This window comes from Leptonychotes weddellii, chromosome 1 (assembly GCF_054177405.1).
Source record: "Leptonychotes weddellii isolate Sample4059 chromosome 1, ASM5417740v2, whole genome shotgun sequence".
NCBI lineage: Eukaryota > Metazoa > Chordata > Mammalia > Carnivora > Phocidae > Leptonychotes > Leptonychotes weddellii.
The window spans coordinates 120,761,712-120,781,517 of record NC_138369.1 but is presented as its reverse complement, the minus strand read 5'-3'; the positions used below and the strand labels follow the sequence as shown (position 1 = coordinate 120,781,517).

The 19,806-nt window shown below is 42.3% G+C and overlaps 1 protein-coding gene and 4 non-coding genes across 8 annotated transcripts; all 5 read right to left on the bottom strand.

Moving 5' to 3' along the window:
• Positions 1–6: 6 nt before the first annotated feature.
• Positions 7–5,701, bottom strand: EIF4A2 (eukaryotic translation initiation factor 4A2). Of its 4 annotated transcripts, none has more exons than XR_014148669.1 (12): positions 5,557–5,700; positions 4,673–4,721; positions 4,454–4,586; positions 4,034–4,173; positions 3,072–3,240; positions 2,870–2,979; positions 2,518–2,661; positions 2,077–2,214; positions 1,753–1,842; positions 1,450–1,529; positions 891–1,001; positions 110–178 (listed from the first exon to the last, which is right to left on the bottom strand). XR_014148669.1 is itself a non-coding variant. In XM_081831211.1 (11 exons), exons 1-11 carry the CDS (start codon positions 5,583–5,585, stop codon positions 34–36), a joined length of 1,224 nt encoding a protein of 407 aa, XP_081687337.1. In that variant the 5' UTR covers positions 5,586–5,701; the 3' UTR covers positions 7–33. The 4 variants fall into 4 exon arrangements, 2 of the variants coding, with proteins under 2 accessions (XP_081687337.1, XP_030894946.2); XR_014148670.1 differs by having other exon boundaries at positions 895–1,001; XM_081831211.1 differs by lacking the exon at positions 891–1,001 and having other exon boundaries at positions 7–178; positions 4,673–4,718; positions 5,557–5,701.
• Positions 1,586–1,725, bottom strand: LOC115944264 (small nucleolar RNA SNORA4). Its single transcript, XR_004078829.1, has one exon. It is a non-coding gene; the product is annotated as a small nucleolar RNA SNORA4 (small nucleolar RNA).
• On the bottom strand, positions 1,906–2,037 carry LOC115944263 (small nucleolar RNA SNORA63). Its single transcript, XR_004078828.1, has one exon. It is a non-coding gene; the product is annotated as a small nucleolar RNA SNORA63 (small nucleolar RNA).
• On the bottom strand, positions 2,300–2,475 carry LOC115944265 (small nucleolar RNA SNORA81). The gene has a single exon (XR_004078830.1). It is a non-coding gene; the product is annotated as a small nucleolar RNA SNORA81 (small nucleolar RNA).
• Positions 4,275–4,343, bottom strand: LOC115944266 (small nucleolar RNA SNORD2). Its single transcript, XR_004078831.1, has one exon. It is a non-coding gene; the product is annotated as a small nucleolar RNA SNORD2 (small nucleolar RNA).
• Positions 5,702–19,806: the final 14,105 nt, after the last annotated feature.

The following is a 19,806-nucleotide window of genomic DNA, read 5'->3' as shown; positions in this document are numbered from 1 at the left end:
AGCACTGCATTCAAAACTATCTCATCCCAGGAATTAAATAAGGTCAGCCACATTCATTGGCATTTCCTCCACTGTAGTATTGTAGAAAGTCTCAATGTCACGAAGAATCCTCTTGTCTTCTTCAGTAACAAAGTTTATAGCCACACCTTTCCTCCCAAATCGACCCCCTCTGCCAATTCTGTGTAAGAAAAAGAAATCAGAGCAATTAGAATGTTACTTCTCGAGTATGAATGAACTACTGAACATGATGATCCACTTGTTAACCATCAGCTGCTGTTTACTTAATAGGGTTATAGTTCGTGCTTCTAATTGGAGCGCACTAGCTGCTAATCAATATCTAGAGAAAAAAATCTTCCTTTGCAGTTAGTGCCAAAAGGATTCAAGGCTTGTCTGGCTGCAAAATGAGATTTTATCAGGTGTCTTGAGCATTACTTTTAAAGCAGATGACAGTATTGTGTTTGGGGTAATGAAATTAAAGCCCATACCAAAGTGGGCCAGCCAAGAGCAGATGTCAGCCTGGGACAGATGTAAACACCAGGGATAAAACAAAAAAGAACAGTTATGTAAATCCATTTCGACGCACCTCTGGAACTGTAAACTGTAAATACAAATGCTGCAAGGTTAACTATTGTCTAAAACTTACAACTTTTTCCAGTGGGAAAACAAGTATTTGGTATGGTAACCCAAACTTATCACTGCTTTTTTGCTCAGTTTCACACGTTGTAACTCAAAATTAACTCAAACGTGTTTACCTCCAGAACAGCTTTCTACCTTCCTGATAGAAACCAGACAACACAAACCGCCTAAGAGACTAACATACAAAAATGCCTTGGCTGGAACAACTTAAAAATATCAAATAATCATGACAAAAGAAAAACAAATATAAATACCGACTCGCTCTTTATTCAAACAGTGTGCTGTTTCGCTTATGATTCCACGTCCTAAATTACGTCAACGCCGTTTCTGAGCGCCATCTCGTCATCAACTGCTGCTATCGACTCCTGTATTTTTTAAAAAGTCTTTTTTTACATCATATAACAAAGTACAGTTCAATTTACTTAGGGATAAAGCCACTATAACTAAACCAGGGTCTGCTCAAATTGCTACCAGACAACACCAAGAAAATCCCAACTACAGAGGAATCACCAAGAAAGCACATGGACACAAGAACTTCACTAAAAACTCAAAAGTAAGCTAAGACCAACAGATCTAAACCACCTGATCTGTATGTAGTAAGTCCACAATTTGGGCAACATTTACAACTGTTTTCCCACTGTAGATGACCAATCTTCCCAAGTACAATTTTAGTTACATCTTACCAAGTTACTAAGTCTTTTGTCTTTTTGCTTTCCTGATACGAAGTTACCTTTCGAACAAATCAATCCGTAGAAAAGCCACACATGAATTCATTTTACCAATACAGTAACAGCCAAAATGCCACCTACTCACCTGTGAATATAGTTTTCACGATTGGTAGGTAGATCATAGTTTATAACCAATGACACTTGTTGCACATCAATCCCACGAGCCTGAAAACACAATGGTATGGTGTTCAAATTCTAATTTAAAAAACTAGACAGCTATTAATGTAGGCCACAAAATAGTAGTGAACTATGGTAAGTGGTATAGCCCACTGTGGAGTGTGGTCTTGTCTTTACTCTCCCAAAGAGCCCAAGCTGGTAAAGGTTATCAAAAAACCTTCCCCCCAAAACAAACTTTTGGTAGATTAAAAACGTACAGTGGGAGACTTACCAACAAGTCAGTAGTGATCAAAACACGGCTTGACCCTGATCGGAATTCCCTCATGATAACATCTCTTTCCTTCTGGTCCATGTCACCATGCTGCAAATTAACAAACCTTAATTCAAGTATCACCAGTCAAATCAACTATTTAATTTTATTGACATGTATGAGACCAAGCGTCCCTGGCTGCTACAGGGGTATAGCAGACAGGTATAGTTAAGAAACAACTTTATTTTGAGCAGGGGGAACGACAACACAGCACTTAACAGCTATATTGTAGTCTAAATCCTGCTTTAATGAAAATACAATTATCACTACTAGAACACCTCTTACCAGAGCAGAAACTGTGAAGTCCCTGGCATGCATTTTCTCAGTGAGCCAGTCCACCTTGCGCCTTGTATTGAGAAAAATAACAGCCTGAGTAATCGTCAGTGTCTCGTACAAGTCACAAAGTGTATCCAACTTCCATTCCTACAATTTTTCAAAGTTAACAGTTATTAAAATCTAGTTTCCAACTCATGTTCATTAGAAATTCATTCTGTTAGGCCTATCCAAGACATATTGCACCAAATCTTAAGACAAAGGACACTGGACATTAAGAAAGAGGTCCACCCCAGTCTTCACAATCTAGTGCAGTTACTTTTCTTCCTGTGTGTACTCTGCTAGCATTATTACAAAAACTAAGGCAATCCTAGTTTCTGCAATTTTAGCACAGTGCTTATACAAGAAGGCTAAAAAATGAACATCTTAATGTTAAGTAATTAGACAAATTACCTCTCTTTCAACATTAATATAAAACTGTTTGATTCCTTCAAGGGTCAATTCTTCCTTTTTCACCAGAATTCGAATTGGATCTCTCATGAATTTTTTGGTCACTTCCAACACATCAGTTGGCATTGTGGCAGAAAGCAACACAACCTTAAAAAGACAATGATCATATGGTCACACAAACAGCACAACTTTCACAACACTCAAACTGAGACCTAGTGTCTTTGCCTCACTACAAAATCGTGTATAGTTATGCACCAATTGCTTTAAGCAGGGGGGAAGGACAAATCCATTAGTACACCTACATTAAACCTAAGCCCCAACCTACTACAGGACAGGGAGTAAAATTAAAGCTCACCTGAATACTTGTATTTAATTTTTGGAAAATCTCATAGATTTGATCCTTAAACCCTCGGCTCAACATTTCATCTGCTTCATCCAAAACAAACATTTTGATCCATTTTGGAGCTGACAAAGCAAGCCATACATACTATCAGCTCTAGATGCACAGGGATACTATTTAAGTAACAATTATACTCTCATTGGACAGCAATACTTACAAAGGTATCTTCTGTTTAACATATCAAATACTCTCCCTGGTGTACCAACAACAATGTGTGGTGCTTCAGCCTGCAGTTTTTGCATTTCATTCCGAACATTGGTTCCACCAATGCAGGCATGACAAGTTGCTCCCATATAGTCTCCAAGTGCCAGAATTACCTTTTGGATCTAAAAGCCAAAACCCTTTAATTATTATCCAGTAGAATTACAGGCTCTGTGCCTAAACTTCCAAAGCATATGGCAAATATCTGGTCTGCAAATAGCTTCTATGCATGCACAATACTTAACTCCAAGCTTAAAATGCAGACTGATCTAACTGCTTCATGATAAAATGCCCTTAACATGTCTTCCTTGTGCCTTGTCAAACTTGGGATCCTGTTGCCCCAGATACCAGCTAGGTTAGTTAAATGATTTTAGTTAAATCATTTCCTACATTGCTTTTCATTGTGTAGGAAGGTGTAAATAGTGGAACTCTGCCATTACATCTAGGACAACTTGTTGATACTTTAGTTTTTCCCAAAATACTGGACCTTATGTCCTCTTGACCTTAATAAAACCTAATTTCATTAGCAAGGTTTTACTTCAAAGCCAATATAGCAGTGAGCTTTGAAAACATAGCATGCAACAGATGCATCACAAACTACTGAGACAGTCAAATGATAACATGTCACTGCAGTTTTCATGTTGCACAACTGCATTCAAACTTAAAAATGGGAACAGATCTAGTCCACCCTGAAAAGCTTTGGTTTCTCAAATCTGTTACACAACCCTGCCAACCAGTACCTGCACACCCAGTTCCTATTTTTAACTTTCAACAAAAACTCCCTGCATGCATGGACAATTAAAAAGGAGGGCTCTTACTGATAGGACCAATTTACACTAACTTTTAAATTCTTCACAGTTGTGAAACCTGAAACCTATGCAACACGCAAGCAGTTTTTTTGAACTACACTATCAATACCTGTTGAGCCAGTTCTCTGGTGGGGGCCAATACTAGTGCTTGGGTCTCCTTGAACTCAATCTCCAACTGTTGCAGGATGGAAATAGCAAATGTGGCTGTCTTGCCAGTACCTGACTGAGCTTGAGCAATCACATCATACCCTAAAAAAAGTAGGATACATATTTACCGATCCCACATCAAACCGCCACTTCTAGTTCACACCATGTATTCCGTTTGGAACATTAATTATGCCCAAATAATCAAGTGATCAGCAATGAGTATTCTCTTCATTTCAGGTCAGTCCCGAAAGATGATTGCCATCATTTCACTTTAAGGAATACAAACAGGTGCTAGTCCCCCAGAAGTTATTTTCCCTTTTACGGTCCAGGTCTTTCTAGAACAGTTAATTCATTTTTAAAAAGTGATAACTAGTTCTTTTACCTTTAATACAAGGAATAATAGCTCTCTGTTGAATAGCTGAAGGCTTCTCAAAACCATAAGCATAGATGCCCCGAAGAAGAGACTCCTTTAAATTCATATCGTCAAAGTTATCAACAATCTCATTCCAGTTGCTCTGTAAATTACATATAAAAGAAACTGAATAAATGGGATGAACAAGCTCACCTTTCCAACGTCTCAAAATCAACAACCATTTCTTACCTCGATGACACCATCAGGGTCCATTCCCTCTGGGCCTCCATGTTCTCTGCTGACAAGAATACTGCAGTTAGAGAACATCCCTTTCCCCAGCCATCCTTTACTACACATTAGGGGAGAGCCCTGTTATATAGCCGGTCTCGTCTGGCCACTCTCCCCTGCACGTGTACACCCCCAAGGCAGTCAAGGAAGCTGGCGCTGCAGGGCACGGAATGTTCGGTGCGCGCCTGCCCGAAGGCCGGCAACAGGGGACGCCCAGGAAAGGCCCCACGGACGCCGGCCCTTCCCCCAGGCCCGAGCGCCAGGCGCTCCCATCTCGGCGGCAGACCGTCTCGCGAGAGCTCCACGCGCTGAGCTCCGCCCCTTACACTGCGCAAGCCGCGGTGATTGACGCGGGCCGAGGCCTGGCGAGAGCGATGCCAACGGTTCGCACGGACCCCGTTGCCGGCGCGGTCCCATCCGCCTTGTGGCCTTGGCGAGCGGGCGCCGCTGTCACCCTCCCCCCACCCCACCTAAAGTCGAGCACTGCAACTCGCGCCTTCCGCCGCAAATAAAGCTTCGGGCCCCGTTGCACTGTCTCGACTGCTGACTGCGCCACCGCTTTAACTATACCTGCTCCGTACGGGCAGGGGAAGCGGCCGGGATTTCAAAGCGTCTTGGGGAGAAAAAAAAAAAAGACACCCTCCAACCACTCCGTTTTTGTACCCTTGCCTCCCGGCAATCCAGGCCCTACCCATCATGGAAGCTTCTCGAAGGGCAGAGGGGTGCTAAACCCCAAGGAAACGCCTATGAACCCAGAGCTCCCTGCCTCCACGCCGTCCGTTACCATCACCGCCGGTGCCATATGACCTTCACCACAAAACACCACTGCCGAGAAAGCGCCATACCTGTTATAATCCGCGGAGCCACCAGACATGATCCGAAAAACCACTCAGCGCCCGACTGGAAAGACAGCGGTACCGCGCCACCCGTTTTTTATAGGCTCGTGGCCGGAACCCGTTTTCTGCGGAGGAATTTTCTCGTCGCTCTTCGGTCATCCACCAAATTGTGATCCTGGGGTCCTTAGCTCAGAAAATATCCTAAGCGAGTGGCTGGGAAAATCCAAATTTGGTTATTTCTCGATCTTACAGGGCCGCTGGAAATCCCAGGGCCTTGGGGGAGGGTTGGGACTCTTTGCCTTGCGGCGGAAGAATATTGCAGCAAGCGGTAGCCAAACCGCGCTCCCCGCCCGCCCCGCTCCTACGGGGTTTCCGCGTCCCTGAAGCAGAGGCGGCCGGGGGAGCCGAGCGGGACCGGGAGGCGGAAGCCTGGGGCGGCTGCGTGCTGGGCCGCCGGCGCTTCACCGCGGGCCAGTTGGGCCGAGCTCGCCGTCCGCCGCCGGCGCTCGGGGCCCGCGGCGGAGGCACGGCCGCGCTCTGCACTGGGGGGTCAATGGGGTTATTCCGCCGGCTCCCACCGCTGTTTAATTCGACGGTAAAGAGCTGCCTGGCCTTTAGCTGAGCGTTTAACATCTATTCAGATCTTAAAAGTGTGAAACTTCCTGCTAGGGAAAATGTCGGCCACCTAGCATGTCCCAGGAAATCCGGTGCACCGTAGTACGTTGTGCCAAGCGAGGAAAAAATGTGTAGTGTCCTTTGCAAATGTCTCTGGCGTAGCCAACTCTGTTCTCATGTTGCCTCTGGTCTTCTCTCGCTCTCTTTTTTAAAATAATACTAATAATTTTTACGTGTGGGGAATGCCCGATAAGATCGTTGTGAACTTTTGCAAACGGTTAACTGCTAAGGAGTAATTTTCCTTGTAATGCAGGAATTTAAATGGACGCTTCCGGCAGATATAGCTCCATGCCCCTTTGGGACTAGATAGATTGTGATTCTGGTCTATACTGCTCATTTTTTTCCAAAAGGCTTTGAACTTTAATTGCTTAATACCTAATGCATGTTGATTTAATGGAGATTGAGAGCAATATAACCCTTGCTGCTTAAATAAACGGCACGATTCTCCCCAGAGGTTTTCAACTGTAGCTGTGACCCAGGCCTGGGTTAGGCCCGATGCATTTAGTCATTTAACTTTAAAATACTACCCACACTGCAAGATATTATCAGGGAAACATTTTCTCATTAATTCAGACGGCCACCTAAAAGTTGACGTAATTTTTTAATCTGTGTATGATAGTTGATTCTAAACACATTTTCTTCAAAAAATGTATTTGAAAATTATTATTGTGCCAGGAAGTCTGACAAAAACGAATACCAAGATGACAAAGTAGACGTGGGTCGCATTTTAGGGATGCTGCTCCTTATCCATCCCCCTGTAATAATGTTCAAATTCAGATTTGAGATAACGCCAGATATTTTCTGAGAATGGAGGTCAAAGATCCTTATTGTCTCATCTAAAACCTACAACAACTCTCCTGGGATCTGAGAAACGGAAGGAAATACTAAATCAGAAAAATGACTAACCATTTAGTCTCACTGGAGTCTTTAGGGTGAAACCAATCAATCACAGGGTGAAATCAATCAACAATTAACACCTAATTGTTGACCTTTTTTTAGGTTTAGCACTACTGTTACATGCTGTGGAGGATTTCCAGAATCTCTTAAAAGGAAATAAACAAGGGCTAAATTCTTGTTTAGGTCACAGTTGCTGAAGGGGTTTCAAGGTAAAAAAGCTTCCTAATAAAAAATCCAGAGTCAAAATCCAAACCCACAGCGCCTGCAACCCTACAATGTAATTTTTTTTTTTTTTTTTTGGGGAGAGAGGTAGAGAGAGAGCCAGAGAGAGAGCACAAGCAGGGGGAGGGGCAGAGGCAGAGGGAGAAGCAGACTCCCCGCTGAGCAGGGAGCCCAATGCGGGGCTCAATCCCAGGGCCCTGGGATCATGACCTGAGCTGAAGGCAGACACTTAACCGACTGAGCCACCCAGGCACCCCTCTACAATGTATTTCTAATGAATGCTATGTTTACCACATTTGCATGTGCTTACTAAACACTATTTGGTAATAAATGAGTTAAAGATCCACACATATTAACAAAGTTTGCTAACAGAGAGCATATTCTTTTATGGTTAAGATAAACTTTCTACTTTCCTGAGATCTAAAATCAGAGCCTTCTCAAAGTCAACTGCTTCTTTGCTAACCTGGATCACTGAGGCCATTTATACTCTTCAATAGCCTCAGCTGACAATTCTAAACCCAGCCAGCATTGTAAGCCATTGTTCACCAGAGGAATCAAGGAATTAGTACAAATTTATCAGTACAACAACAAAATTTTGAAAACAGTAGGCTTTATGTTGATAGTGATGGCTTCTTATAGAAAGTACCATGTATTCTTTTGAGGTTCTTACATTATTTCAAGTCCGTCAATTGATCTTAAGTGATAGTTATGCGTTTAAAGCAGTGTCTAAAAAGCTGTTGACATGCAAACGTTTGTTAAGGTATGTATTTTGGATCTTTAACTCATTTATTACTTATTAATGTCATTTATTATTTAGTAAACACAATATAATACATGCTTGTCCCTACATCTGTCATAAGTGTTTAAGAAGAATTGCCTTGAGCTGGATAGGGACAGTAGTTCCACTCACCTCTTTATTCAGTTGCTGGAGGAAATACAAGGCTAGCTTCTGCCTGAGTGTAGGCGGTGTCCACTGAAGCAATGTGAAGGGCAGCACTCACTGACACATTCTTCACAATAACTTTGAAAACCATTTGCATAAAGATAAAAAAAGATTAAGAGAGTTGAAGGAAATGGAGAAAATTGAGGAGGACCACAGAAGAGACTGTGGAAGCTACATAAGGACTGGGTTTAAATCTGTTAACCCAATGTTCTTAAATTCTATTATGTAACCAAGATATGGAGGGTTTTTGTTTTTTGGTTTTTGTTTTTAGCTCTACCTGCATAAAGACTAAAATAAAAACACATTATTGTACTTCAAATCAGTACATCCAACACTGTAGTATGCATACAAATCAATGGGAAGATCTATTTGAAATGCAGATACAGGGGCACCTGGGTGGCTCAGTCATTAAGCATCCGCCTTCGGCTCAGGTCATGATTCCAGGGTCCTGGGATCGAATCCTGCATCAGGCTCCTGGCTCAGCGGGAAGCCTGCTTCTCCCTCTCCCACTCTTCCCTGCTTGTGTTCTCTCTCTCGCTGTCTCTCTCTGTCAAATAAATAAAGTCTTAAAAAAAAAAAAAAAGAAAGAAAAGAAATGCAGATACAAGTGGCCTCTGCCCTCCCACCAAGATTCAGGAGATTGGATCTGAGGTGGGCCCACTTTTTATTTTGAAAAACTTTATTTTGAAAAAGAGACTGATTAATAAAGTATATGCCAGAGTTGCAAGAAGAAAGTAATGAACACCAAATCTTTGTCACACTTATCAATTGTTAACAGTTTAGTACATTTGTTCTTTCTCAGATTTATGACTTTTTTCTGAGCTTTCTGCAAATCACTGACATAGAAGTGGTACTTGACTCCTAATACTTGGCACTACATCCTAAAAATAAAGATATTCTCCTTCCATAGAACCACAGAACTATCATTATATCCCCCCAAGTTTACTATTAAAATAATATCTTCAAAACTATCCATAATCAACATTTCTCAAATGTCCCAATAATGTACTTTATAGCCTTAAAAATAAAGTCTAGGGGGCGCCTGGGTGGCTCAGTTGGTTAAGCGACTGCCTTCGGCTCAGGTCATGATCCTGGAGTCCCGGGATCGAGTCCCACATCGGGCTCCCTGCTCAGCGGGGAGTCTGCTTCTCCCTCTGACCCTCCCCCCTCTCATGTGCTCTCTCTCTCTCTCTCTCAAATAAATAAATAAATAAAAATAAAATCTTTAAAAAAAAATAAAGTCTAGGACCCAATCAAGGGTTGCATATTTAGTGAGGCTGCTGTCTCTTTAGTCTCTTTTAATCTAGAACAATACCCCCCATTGGAGAAGGGATTTTCTCATTAGAAAGTCTATTACATATATATGTATAATGTGTTTATGTGTATGTGGTGTGTGCTTGCATTTCTTGCGATCTCGTTAATCTGGTTTGGTTGTTTTTCCTGTCTTCTAGGACATTCACATTTTTGAAGATTCTAGACCAGTTTGGTTTCATTTCTTTGTTTTAGAATGTCCCACACTTGGAATTTGTCTGATTGTTCCCTCAGTACTAGGTTCAATGTCAACATTTTTTTTTAAGATTTTATTTATTTATCTGACAGAGAGGGACACAGCGAGAGAGGGAACTCAAGCAGAGGGAGTAGGAGAGGGAGAAGCAGGCTTCCCGCCGAGCAGGGAGCCCGATATGGGGCTCAATCCCAGGACCCTGGGATAATGACCTGAGCTGAAGGCAGACGCTTAACGACTGAGCCACCCAGGCGCCCCCAATGTCAACATTTTTGACAAGAATATTACATTTAGGTGGCAAAGCATCCTCTTTAAGTCATCATATCAGGAGGCACATGGTGTTAGATTTTCCATTACCCCCACGTGATTCTGATTCAGGTTAATCTACAGACAACATTTTGAAGAACACCTGCTTGTAAAACCTTGTGAAACTGTGTGTTTTATTTGAAGTCATGAAACTTTGCCAGAATTCTATATGACCAGCTCTAATCCTTTATTGGGAGTGCTAAAACTATCAACAATAAACAGATAACTATTATGGTATGTAGCATGGTGCTGGGTCCTTGCAGACATCAAGAAAATGAAAAAGGCACAATTCCCACTTTGGATCTGATAGAGAAAGGAAAAGAAGCACATAAAAATGAGAACATTTCTCAATCAGGTGATCAAAGATCAGAAAATCTGACAATACTCAATGGAAAAACACATATTCTTCTGTTGGTGGGGGGTTTAAGTTAGTGTAACATCTTTTAGTATATTTTGACAATATGATGAATTAAAATGCACATGTTCTTTGACCCAACAATTCCAGTTAGGAAATTTATCCTATGCATGTAATACCACAAGAACCCAGAACTCTGCCCTTCCCTGTCTTCTGCCTCTCTCCCCATTGTCCACCCCCACACCCTCAAAGAACAAGAACATCTATTCCTGGGCACCTGGGTGGCTCAATTGGTTAAGCTTCTGCCTTCAGCTTAGGTCATGTTCCTGGGGTCCTGGGAATGGGCCCCGCGTCTACTCCCTGCTCAGTGGGGATCCTGCTTCTCCCTCTGCCTCGGCAGTTCCCCCTGCTTGTGCTCTCTGGCTCACTCTCTCTCTCTCAAATAAATAAATAAAATCTTTAAAAAAAAAAAAAAAAGAACTTCTATTTCTTTTGTCATTATTTTAATAGCAAAAAAAAAAAACAAACAAACCTAAAAACAACCTTCATATCTATCAAAAAGAGGCTGATTAATAAAGTATATGCCATGCACGTTACTTAGCCATTAAAAACAATAACTTTCACTTCTAGGAAGATGGCATAGACACACTTTGCCCTCTTTCTCCTGCAAAGTACAACTAAAACCCCTGGACATTATGTATAAAGTAGACACAAGAAGACTGAGAGGTAGAGGAGAAGGCAGGCTGGCTAGAAACCTTGAGATGGACATATGAGTTCTTTGGGTTTTGCTCTTGCCTCATACGTCCCGGAATGGAACTGAAGAAGTCAGCAACTCAGGAAAGCTAATAGACGCAGACCAAAAAAATCTGACTGCCTTGTCTGGGTGGTCTGAATGTGGCCGCGCGTGGCCTCAGGCTGTGGCTGAGGCTGTGGCTGAGACCCGGACTGCACCGCACTGCACAAAATGCTGCATACGTGCTGAGCTGCCCACGGGACCCTAGGTGGGTTGCGGGGCCCTGAGTCAGGTGGGGGCTGAGCCGTCCCCGAGGCACTGCCTGGGCCCTGGAACTGCCCGAGCTCTGGGGTCCCTACAAAAGCAGCCGCTGGGCCCACGTGGTTCTGGGTGGCAAACAGGTACTTAGGGTCCAAACACCTGTTTGGCTGTCGGCTACCTTGAGGGTGCCGGGGTCATTGTGTCTTCCCAGGCTGAGGAGGTGAATGGTCGCGTACCAGTCAAGCTCTGCTGGTACAAAGCTGACGTCAGGGTGCTCTGCTCCTCTGGCCTCCATTTTTCTTCCTCATGGAAAAATTCCTTTTTCTTGAGCTGCAGTAAAAGCTGGTGCTTCTCTTCCTGGCAGGCCAAACGCTTCTCTGGCAACGTTCGAATTCGTTCCTTGGTTTTCTCTGGTAACATTCTCTCCTGCAGCTCCTTTTTCTTCCTTTCCTCCTGCTCTTCCCTCGTCTTCTGTCCTAGCATCCTGTCCATCTCCTGCCATGTGTGCTCCCCCACTACAGGATGGGATAGGGCAGCCCCCTGACCGTGGCGATGGAGAGCTGGGGGCACTCCGGGACGTGGCCGTGGTGCTGGGCACCCAGCTTTCTCACTGAGCGCCAGACTTGGGATGGGGCTGCAGCGGGGCAGGTGTTCAGGGAGGACGGTCCCCGGCCCAGGTGGAAGCCCAGCCCCCTGACTACTGGCCCCCAGGGCGTCATGGACAGCCCTCTAGCAGCCAAGGCTCAACTTCATGCAAGGAAAAACCTTGGCTCTCTGAAATACTCTGTTAAAGGGATGAAAAGACAAGCTACAGCATGGGAGAAAATATTTGCAAACCACCTATCTGACAAAGTACAGTTGTCCCTTGAACAACACAGGTTTGAATTGTATGAGTCCACTTATACGCAGATTTTTTTCAATAAATATAGTACAGTACTGTAAAATGTATTTTCACTTCCCTATGACTTTCTTTTTTTTTTTTAAAGATTTTATTTATTTGAGAGGGGGAGAGAGAGAGAGGGAGGGAGAGAGAGAGCATGAGTGGGGGGAGGAACAGAGGGAGAAGAAGAGGGAGGAGCAGAGGGAGAAGAAGAGGGGGAAGAGCAGAGGGCGAAGAAGAGGGAGATGCTGAGTGCAGAGTCCGCCATGGGGCTCTATCCCAGGACCCTAAGATCATGACCTGAGCCGAAGTCAGATGCTTAACCGACTGAGCCACCCAGGCGCCCCTCCTTATGACTTTCTGAATAACATTTTCTTTTTTCTAGCTTACTTTATAAGAACACAGTATATAATATATATAACATACAAAATTGACTATTTTGACTATTTTTTTAAGTTTATTATTTTTTAAAGTTTTTAAAGTTGACTATTTCTTAAAGTTTATTATTATTTATTTTTTAGTAATCTCTACACCCAATGTGGGCCTCACACTCATGACCCCGAGATCAAGAATCACATGCTCTTCTCACTGAGCCAGCCAAATACCCTGTTAATGGACTCTTCATGTCATTGGTAAGGCTTCTGGTCCACAGTAGGCTATTAGTAGTTAAGGTTTGGGGGCAGTCGAAATTTATGTATGGATTTTTGACTGCATGGGGGATCAGTGCCCCTAACTCCTGCATTATTCAAAGGTCAACTGTACTAGGGAAGCTTGGGTGGCTCAGCGGTTAAGCATCCAACTCTTGGTTTTGGCTCAGGTCATGATCTCAGGGTCCTGAGATGGAGCCCCATGTTGGGCTCCATGCTGGGCGTGGAGCCTGCTTAAGATTCTTTCTCTTCCTCTCCCATGCACCTGCCCCCTCTAAAAAAAAGAAAGAAACCAAACTACAATGAGATATCACACACATCTAATAGAATTGGCTAAAATAAAAAACAGTGACAATACCAAATTCTGGCAAGGATGCAGAGAAACTGCACCTCTCCTACATTGCTGATGGGAACGTAAAATGGTACAGCTCCTCTGGAAAACAGTTTGGCAGTTTCTTACAAAACTAAATGTGTAACTATCATATGACGCAGCAACTGTTACTCCTAGACATGTACCAGAGAGAAATGAAGACTTATGTTTACACAAAGTCTTGTGCATGAATGATCATAGCAGCTTTATTTACAATAGTCAAAAGCTGGAAACAATTCACATGTCTTTCAATTGGGGAACAGTTAAGTTGCACTACACCTAGCCATGGAATACTATTCAGTTGTAAAAAGGAAGGATCTGTTCATCAATACACACAACCTGTATGAATCTCTAGACTATTGGACTGAGTGAAAAAACCCAATGTCAAAAGGTTACATCCTGTGTGATTCTATTTAGATCACATTCTTGAACAGAGAAAATTACAGAAATGAAGAGTAGGTTAGTAGTTGCAGAGGGGTAAAGAGTGGGCAGGAGAGAAGTGGGTGTGGCTATGAAAGGGCCACAGGAGAGATCCTTGTGATGACAGAAGTATTCATATCGTGACTGCATCATTGTCAGCATCCTGGTTGCGATACTGTTCTGTAGTTTTCCAAGATGTTCCTTACCATCGGGGGAAACTGGGGCAAGAGTACATGTGTTATTTCTTACAACTGCATGTGAATCTACAATGATCTCAAAATAAAATTAAAAGTTTAATTAAAAAATAAAGAGAATAATTGCTATATGTATCCTGGTATTCTGGGTTGGATACTGATATGATAAAATGACAGTGGAAAAGAACAAAATGAGGTCACTAGATCTGTGTGTACCAGTTTGGAAAGATGTTCAAAATGTACTGTAAATGGAAAAGGCTCGTTGAAGAACATTATATTTAGCAAGATCCTATTTGTGCTAAAAATGGATAGATATATGCATAGTTTTATGCAGAGAACCATGCTATCTTAGTCTGTTTGGGCTGCCATAACAAAGTACCATAACCTGGGGGGCTTAGACAACAGAAATTTATTTCTCACAGTTCTGGAGACTAGAAGTCCAAGATCAAGGTGCCGGCAGGGTCCATGTCCAATGAGAGCTCTCTCCTTGGGTGGCAGATGGCAGCCTTCTCACTGGGTCCTCACTTGGCCTTCCCTAGGTGCATTTGGGCAGAGAAAGAGGAAACAAGCTCTCTGGCCTCTTATCTATAATTATTTCAATAAAACTTTCTCAGAAGGAAACTGATTCCCTCTAGAGGAAGTACATAAATTAGAGAGAAGAAAATTTTTGTGTTTTACTTGACATGCTGTTGTTCACTTTATTTTTTGTACCATTGGCATATATTACATCTATAATTTTTAAAGCAATAATTACAATATGATATGGACTGACCTGTGCTTCCCCAAGTTCATATGTTGAAGCCCTAACCCCTAGTGTGACTAGATTAGGAGATGGGGCCTTTAAAGAGGTAATTACATTAAATGAGGTCATAAAGGGGGGCTCTTATCTGAAAGAACTGGTGTCTCTGTGAGAAGAGGAAGACACTGAGGGCGTGCATGCACAGACGGAAGGCCATGTGCACACACAGAGAAGGCATCTGTCTGCAAGACAAGGAGAGAGACCTCTGAGAAACCAGACCCGTAGACACCTTGATCTTGTACATCCAGCCTCTTGAACTGTGGGAAAATAAGTTTGTGTTATTTAAGCTGCCCAGTCGCCCAGTCTGTAGCATCTGACCATGGGAGCTCTAGCGGACTGATGCACGTCATTCTTCAGGTTCAAGAAAACCCAGCCGTGTCTTGCTTAATATGAAAGATGTGTAGGGCATGATTTTTTAAAAAAAATATAGAAGGGCATTTCCTTTACCAGCGAACTAATAATAGGCTTGCTTAGAAATAATTTGTTATGTGATTTAATTTGTCAGAGTTGGGCCACTTTCTCCATCCCTTTTATCTCTTAAAATTTACTTATCCTCTTAGGGTCAGCTCAGAAGTCTCCTCTTCCTGATTACCCTTAAAATGAAGTGATTTCCTTCCTTGGACTCCCATAGTCAGTATGCGGTACCCCCCCTTAGGACAGTCATCATGTTCCAACTTATAGGTAGTGTATGTGTCTCATCTCCTCTAACCAGTCAGTAAGCGTCCTGAGAGGAGGGACTGTGTCTTATTCATCTTTGCATCTCCCACAGCAGGAAGCCCAATGCTTTGATGCTTGCATTAGTTTCTACTGCTCTTGTAACTCATTACTATGGACTTAATGGCTTAAACCAACAAAAAATTTATTATCTTTTAGTTCCAGAACTCAGGAAACTGAAATAAGTCTCACAAGGCTAAAATCCAGGGGTCAGCAGAGCTGTGCTCCTTTGGGAGGCCCTGGGAAGAATCTGTTCCTTGTGTTTTCCAGCCTTTAGAGGCTGCCCACCTTCCTTGGCTCCTGGCCACATCAGTCTGGTTTGGGGATTAAGATGTGGACATCTTTGAGGGGAGGGGGCATTATTTCACCTGCTACCACAGCCAATCAACTTGTGGAATAGTGTATAAAATAAGTACTGAGGGGAGACAGTAAACAAATCATTAGAATAGAATAGAGTTGATCCAAAAAAGCTTCTAAGAAGTTGTGAATTTTGATTCAAAAATGGCAAAATGATTTTTTTGCTTCTTTGATTCGTAGGTCAAACTGATTAGAAGAAGAATTTTTCATTGCTAGCAGTAATTCCTTACACACATAGTAAGCACTCAACTATTTTTTTAACGAATGAGTGAATAACTAAAGGAATGAATAGTAGGACTCATAGATGGAGGACTATTATGTATTTCCTACAGTGATTTTTAATGTTGATACTCTGATTTCTTTTAGAGGGTATATTACTCCTTGTAATATTACAAGGAGTAATATGAGTCCTATCCACATTCAAAAAGGACACACCCTGATGTTCCCTCCAGCTTCTATGCCAATTTTTATCCCCTGGACTTGTAGGCCTTCATTTACTTGTGGAAATGGTGATGATTTACATAAATGCAAATTTATGTAAATACATTTACATACAGGCTTTCAACAAGGAGCTGTTTTAAACTGTCTAGACTGTAAAACAAATTGCAGTTCTACTCTGCAATTTCATAATCTTACTTTTTAATGGTACAACTAACACTTTAAAAACAATAAAGGACATTTAAAAAGTAAAATTTCTCCTCAGCCTACTACATTAGGGGACGAAGCTTAGTGCAGCAGAACATTTCCAGCTGTTTGGTGCCCCATTGGTTGCTCTGGTCCGTTCACTTCTGTCAATGTTATTTGTATGGGGAATCTGCCCAAAGTGGAGGCTGGGTCTGGAGCACAGCCTGGGGAGGGGGAGGTCCTCCTCAGATCCAGTCCTTACCTCTGCATCTGGGGTGCACTAGACGTAGAAGTGAAGCAGGAAGGCGTTTACAGATCTCGTTGCCTTGGTATAAATCCAGCCATTCAATTATTCAGGTTTCATGATTTTTGCCATATTTGAGTACCACCTGAGTACCATTATTTACCTGATATTTTTACAAGTTGACTTGCATTTACTTCATTGGAGTGAAATCATAGGTTTAATTTGTTGCATTTTCCTAATACTGATTAAAATAATTACATAACTATCAAAATAAATGCATGTCAATATACTCCATCTGAAGATTTCTGACTGGGGATACACTGCTACAGACAGACTTCAGGCCTACCAAAATCTGTAGTCCATGGCCAGACTATGGCAGAGGCCAATTAGATCTTGGTTTCCAGAGTTGAATTCTGAATGAGAAGCCCACTGAAGTCTGTGACTAGCCAGATAAATATCAATTGTCAGTTGTTTTTGGTGAAAATTATTTTTGATTATATCAATAAAGCTTAGGCAAAAAAAGCAAAACAAAACAAAAACCTTCTAGAACTGCCATTCTGCTATCTTCCTGACTCCCATTTAAAGGCTGAGGCAAAACATAACTAGCTGGCGCTCTCTGAGACTATCTCTGTTTGGGAAGGTCTTCCTTCTTTTAAAGTAATCTCTACACCCTACGTGGGGCTCAAACCCACAACCCCGAGATCAAGAGTTGCACACTCCACCAACTGAGCCAGCCAGGTGCCCCTTGGGAAGGTCTTCTAGTCTTCCCTGAAGAGAGAAGATAGTCAAAGGGTAGTACCCCCTTGCTGAAGGCTTTAATTTTTATTTTCCTTTAACATTTTTTGGAAAAGTAACTTTAAAATTTTACACTTACACTTGATCTCAGTTTTAAAAATCACATAGGTTATAATGTCATTTAATAAGCTTTGGAGTGGGGCACCTGGCTGGCTCAGTTGGAAAAGCATGTGACTCTTTATTTTACCTTATTTTATTTATTTATTTGAGAGAGAGAGACAGAGATAGCAAGAGAGAGCACAAGCGGGGGAAGGAGAGGGAGAAGCAGGCCCCCCACTGAGCAGGGAGCCCGATGAGGGACTCCATCCCAGGACTCTGGGATCATGACCTGAGCCGAAGGCAGAAACTTAACAAACTGAGACACCCAGGCGCCCCATGCATGTGACTCTTGATCTTGGGGTTGTGAGTTCCAGCCCAACATGGGGTATAGAGATTACTCAAACAAATAAAAAAAACTTTAATAGTAATAATAATAATAATAATAATAATAATAAGCAGCTCTGGGGCAAGCAACCTATTATGACCTGTTGTGACATTGATCTATTATGTCAAGTACTTGAAATTTTCAGAGTACTAGGCTGGTCTTTTTCCTCCACAATAAGTTAAGAAATCAAGGATCAAGAATATGTATAGTCCAGGGGCACCTGGGTGGTTCAGTCGGTTAAGTGTCCGACTCTTGATTTTGGCTCAGGTCACGATCTCAGTGTGTGAAACCGAGCCCCACGTTGGATTCCGTGCTGGATATGGAGCTTGCTTAAGATTCCCTCTCTCCCTCTGCCTCTGCACCTCCCCTCCTTCAAAAAAAATTTATATATGTATATATAGCCTCCAAAATATATATATATATATATATATATATAGCCAGATTGTACATATGTGTATATATGTACAATCCAGCAATCCGGTAATCTCAGGAATAAGGGGACCAGATGGATGGAGAAAAGGACTTATTTAATTGTAATGTATAAGGCTCTGTCTCTGAAGGTCAGTAAGAAATACCAAAATTTTCCTGGATGTCCAGTGCTGCTCACATATGTTTCCTTCACTCATTCATAGTTTGATATCCTGTCTATTGCAAAGCAAATACAACTTTGCAGTGTTTCTTTAATATACAGAATATGTTTGCAGTAGAAAATGGAATTTATTCACTTAAATTGGAGTTGAACTTTGATAGCTTTGATTTAACATAATCAATCTTTCTACATAACCTGATGTCTCTTCTATTAGTCAATTAGGAAACCTCAGACCCTGTGTCTAGCTGTCTTCTTGTTGGCTGCGCAAGTGAAAGAAAATAGTGATTCTAATAAATGTACGTCTAAACATACCCTAAAACCCGGACCCTGGACCAGATGAGGCTGTGGTAACCTCAGCTGGCAAAACTGCCTCCAGAGGCAAAGGAGATGCTCCGGATGGACCCCCTGACAAACCAAAAGAAGTGAAAGGCAACCCGCTGATCCTTCGGGTGCCTTCGGTGGGAATCTTCATGTCTTCCCTGCCTGTCTCTAGTTTGGGATGAGTTGCTGAATCTGTTGGACTCACTGAAGTAGAAAATGAATGGAGCATCTATCAAATGAACTAAATGTGGTTCCCAGGTTAAAAAGTAGAGGCAGGGAGTGCATTTGTATATGAGCTTAGATTAATCAGATCAGAAGCCTTCTGATAAGACAGAGGTATGCTTGTGGGACAGTGAGAATCACTGAGGGATAGACTCTCAGTGGGGTACAGATTGAAGCATAATGACTAAATTTTCTTTTGGGGAGCCTATTTTCCAACTTTGGTGGCCTTCCTTCTTTGCAGGGACCCTGATTCCTGGAGGTAAAAACCGTGGAGGGGGTTGGATGGTACAGAGAGATTAAATGATTTATCTTGAAATGATTGCATAGGAATGCTCTGCTCAGTGGAGGGAGAGGAGGAGAGCTACCCAGGCAATTCCTTAGGTTAACAAGTATGAACTGAGGTCTCAAAGCTTCCCAGGGAATGCTGAATAATTCAGTTCATGGATCTAGCTAGATGTTTTAGGTCCCTAGAGGCATTAACAGCCCCATCTTTGCTCCATCCTGACCCCTGTCTTTGAGAGGGGCTTTTTGTCTCTATATATTACAGTCTTGATTTGGGGTTCAAGTTGGAAGATGCCAAGAGCTAACTAACATAAGGGTAAAAATTCTGGTTAAAAAGACTTAAACACTCAAGAAAATTGGAAACGAGACAACAGCCCACAAAGCTTCTTAAATTGGAAAGCAAAAGGGGAAATGATGACAAAATTAACAGATGGGAGAAAGCTTAGCCCTAAATGGGGAGTGGGGGAAGCCAAGAGCAACC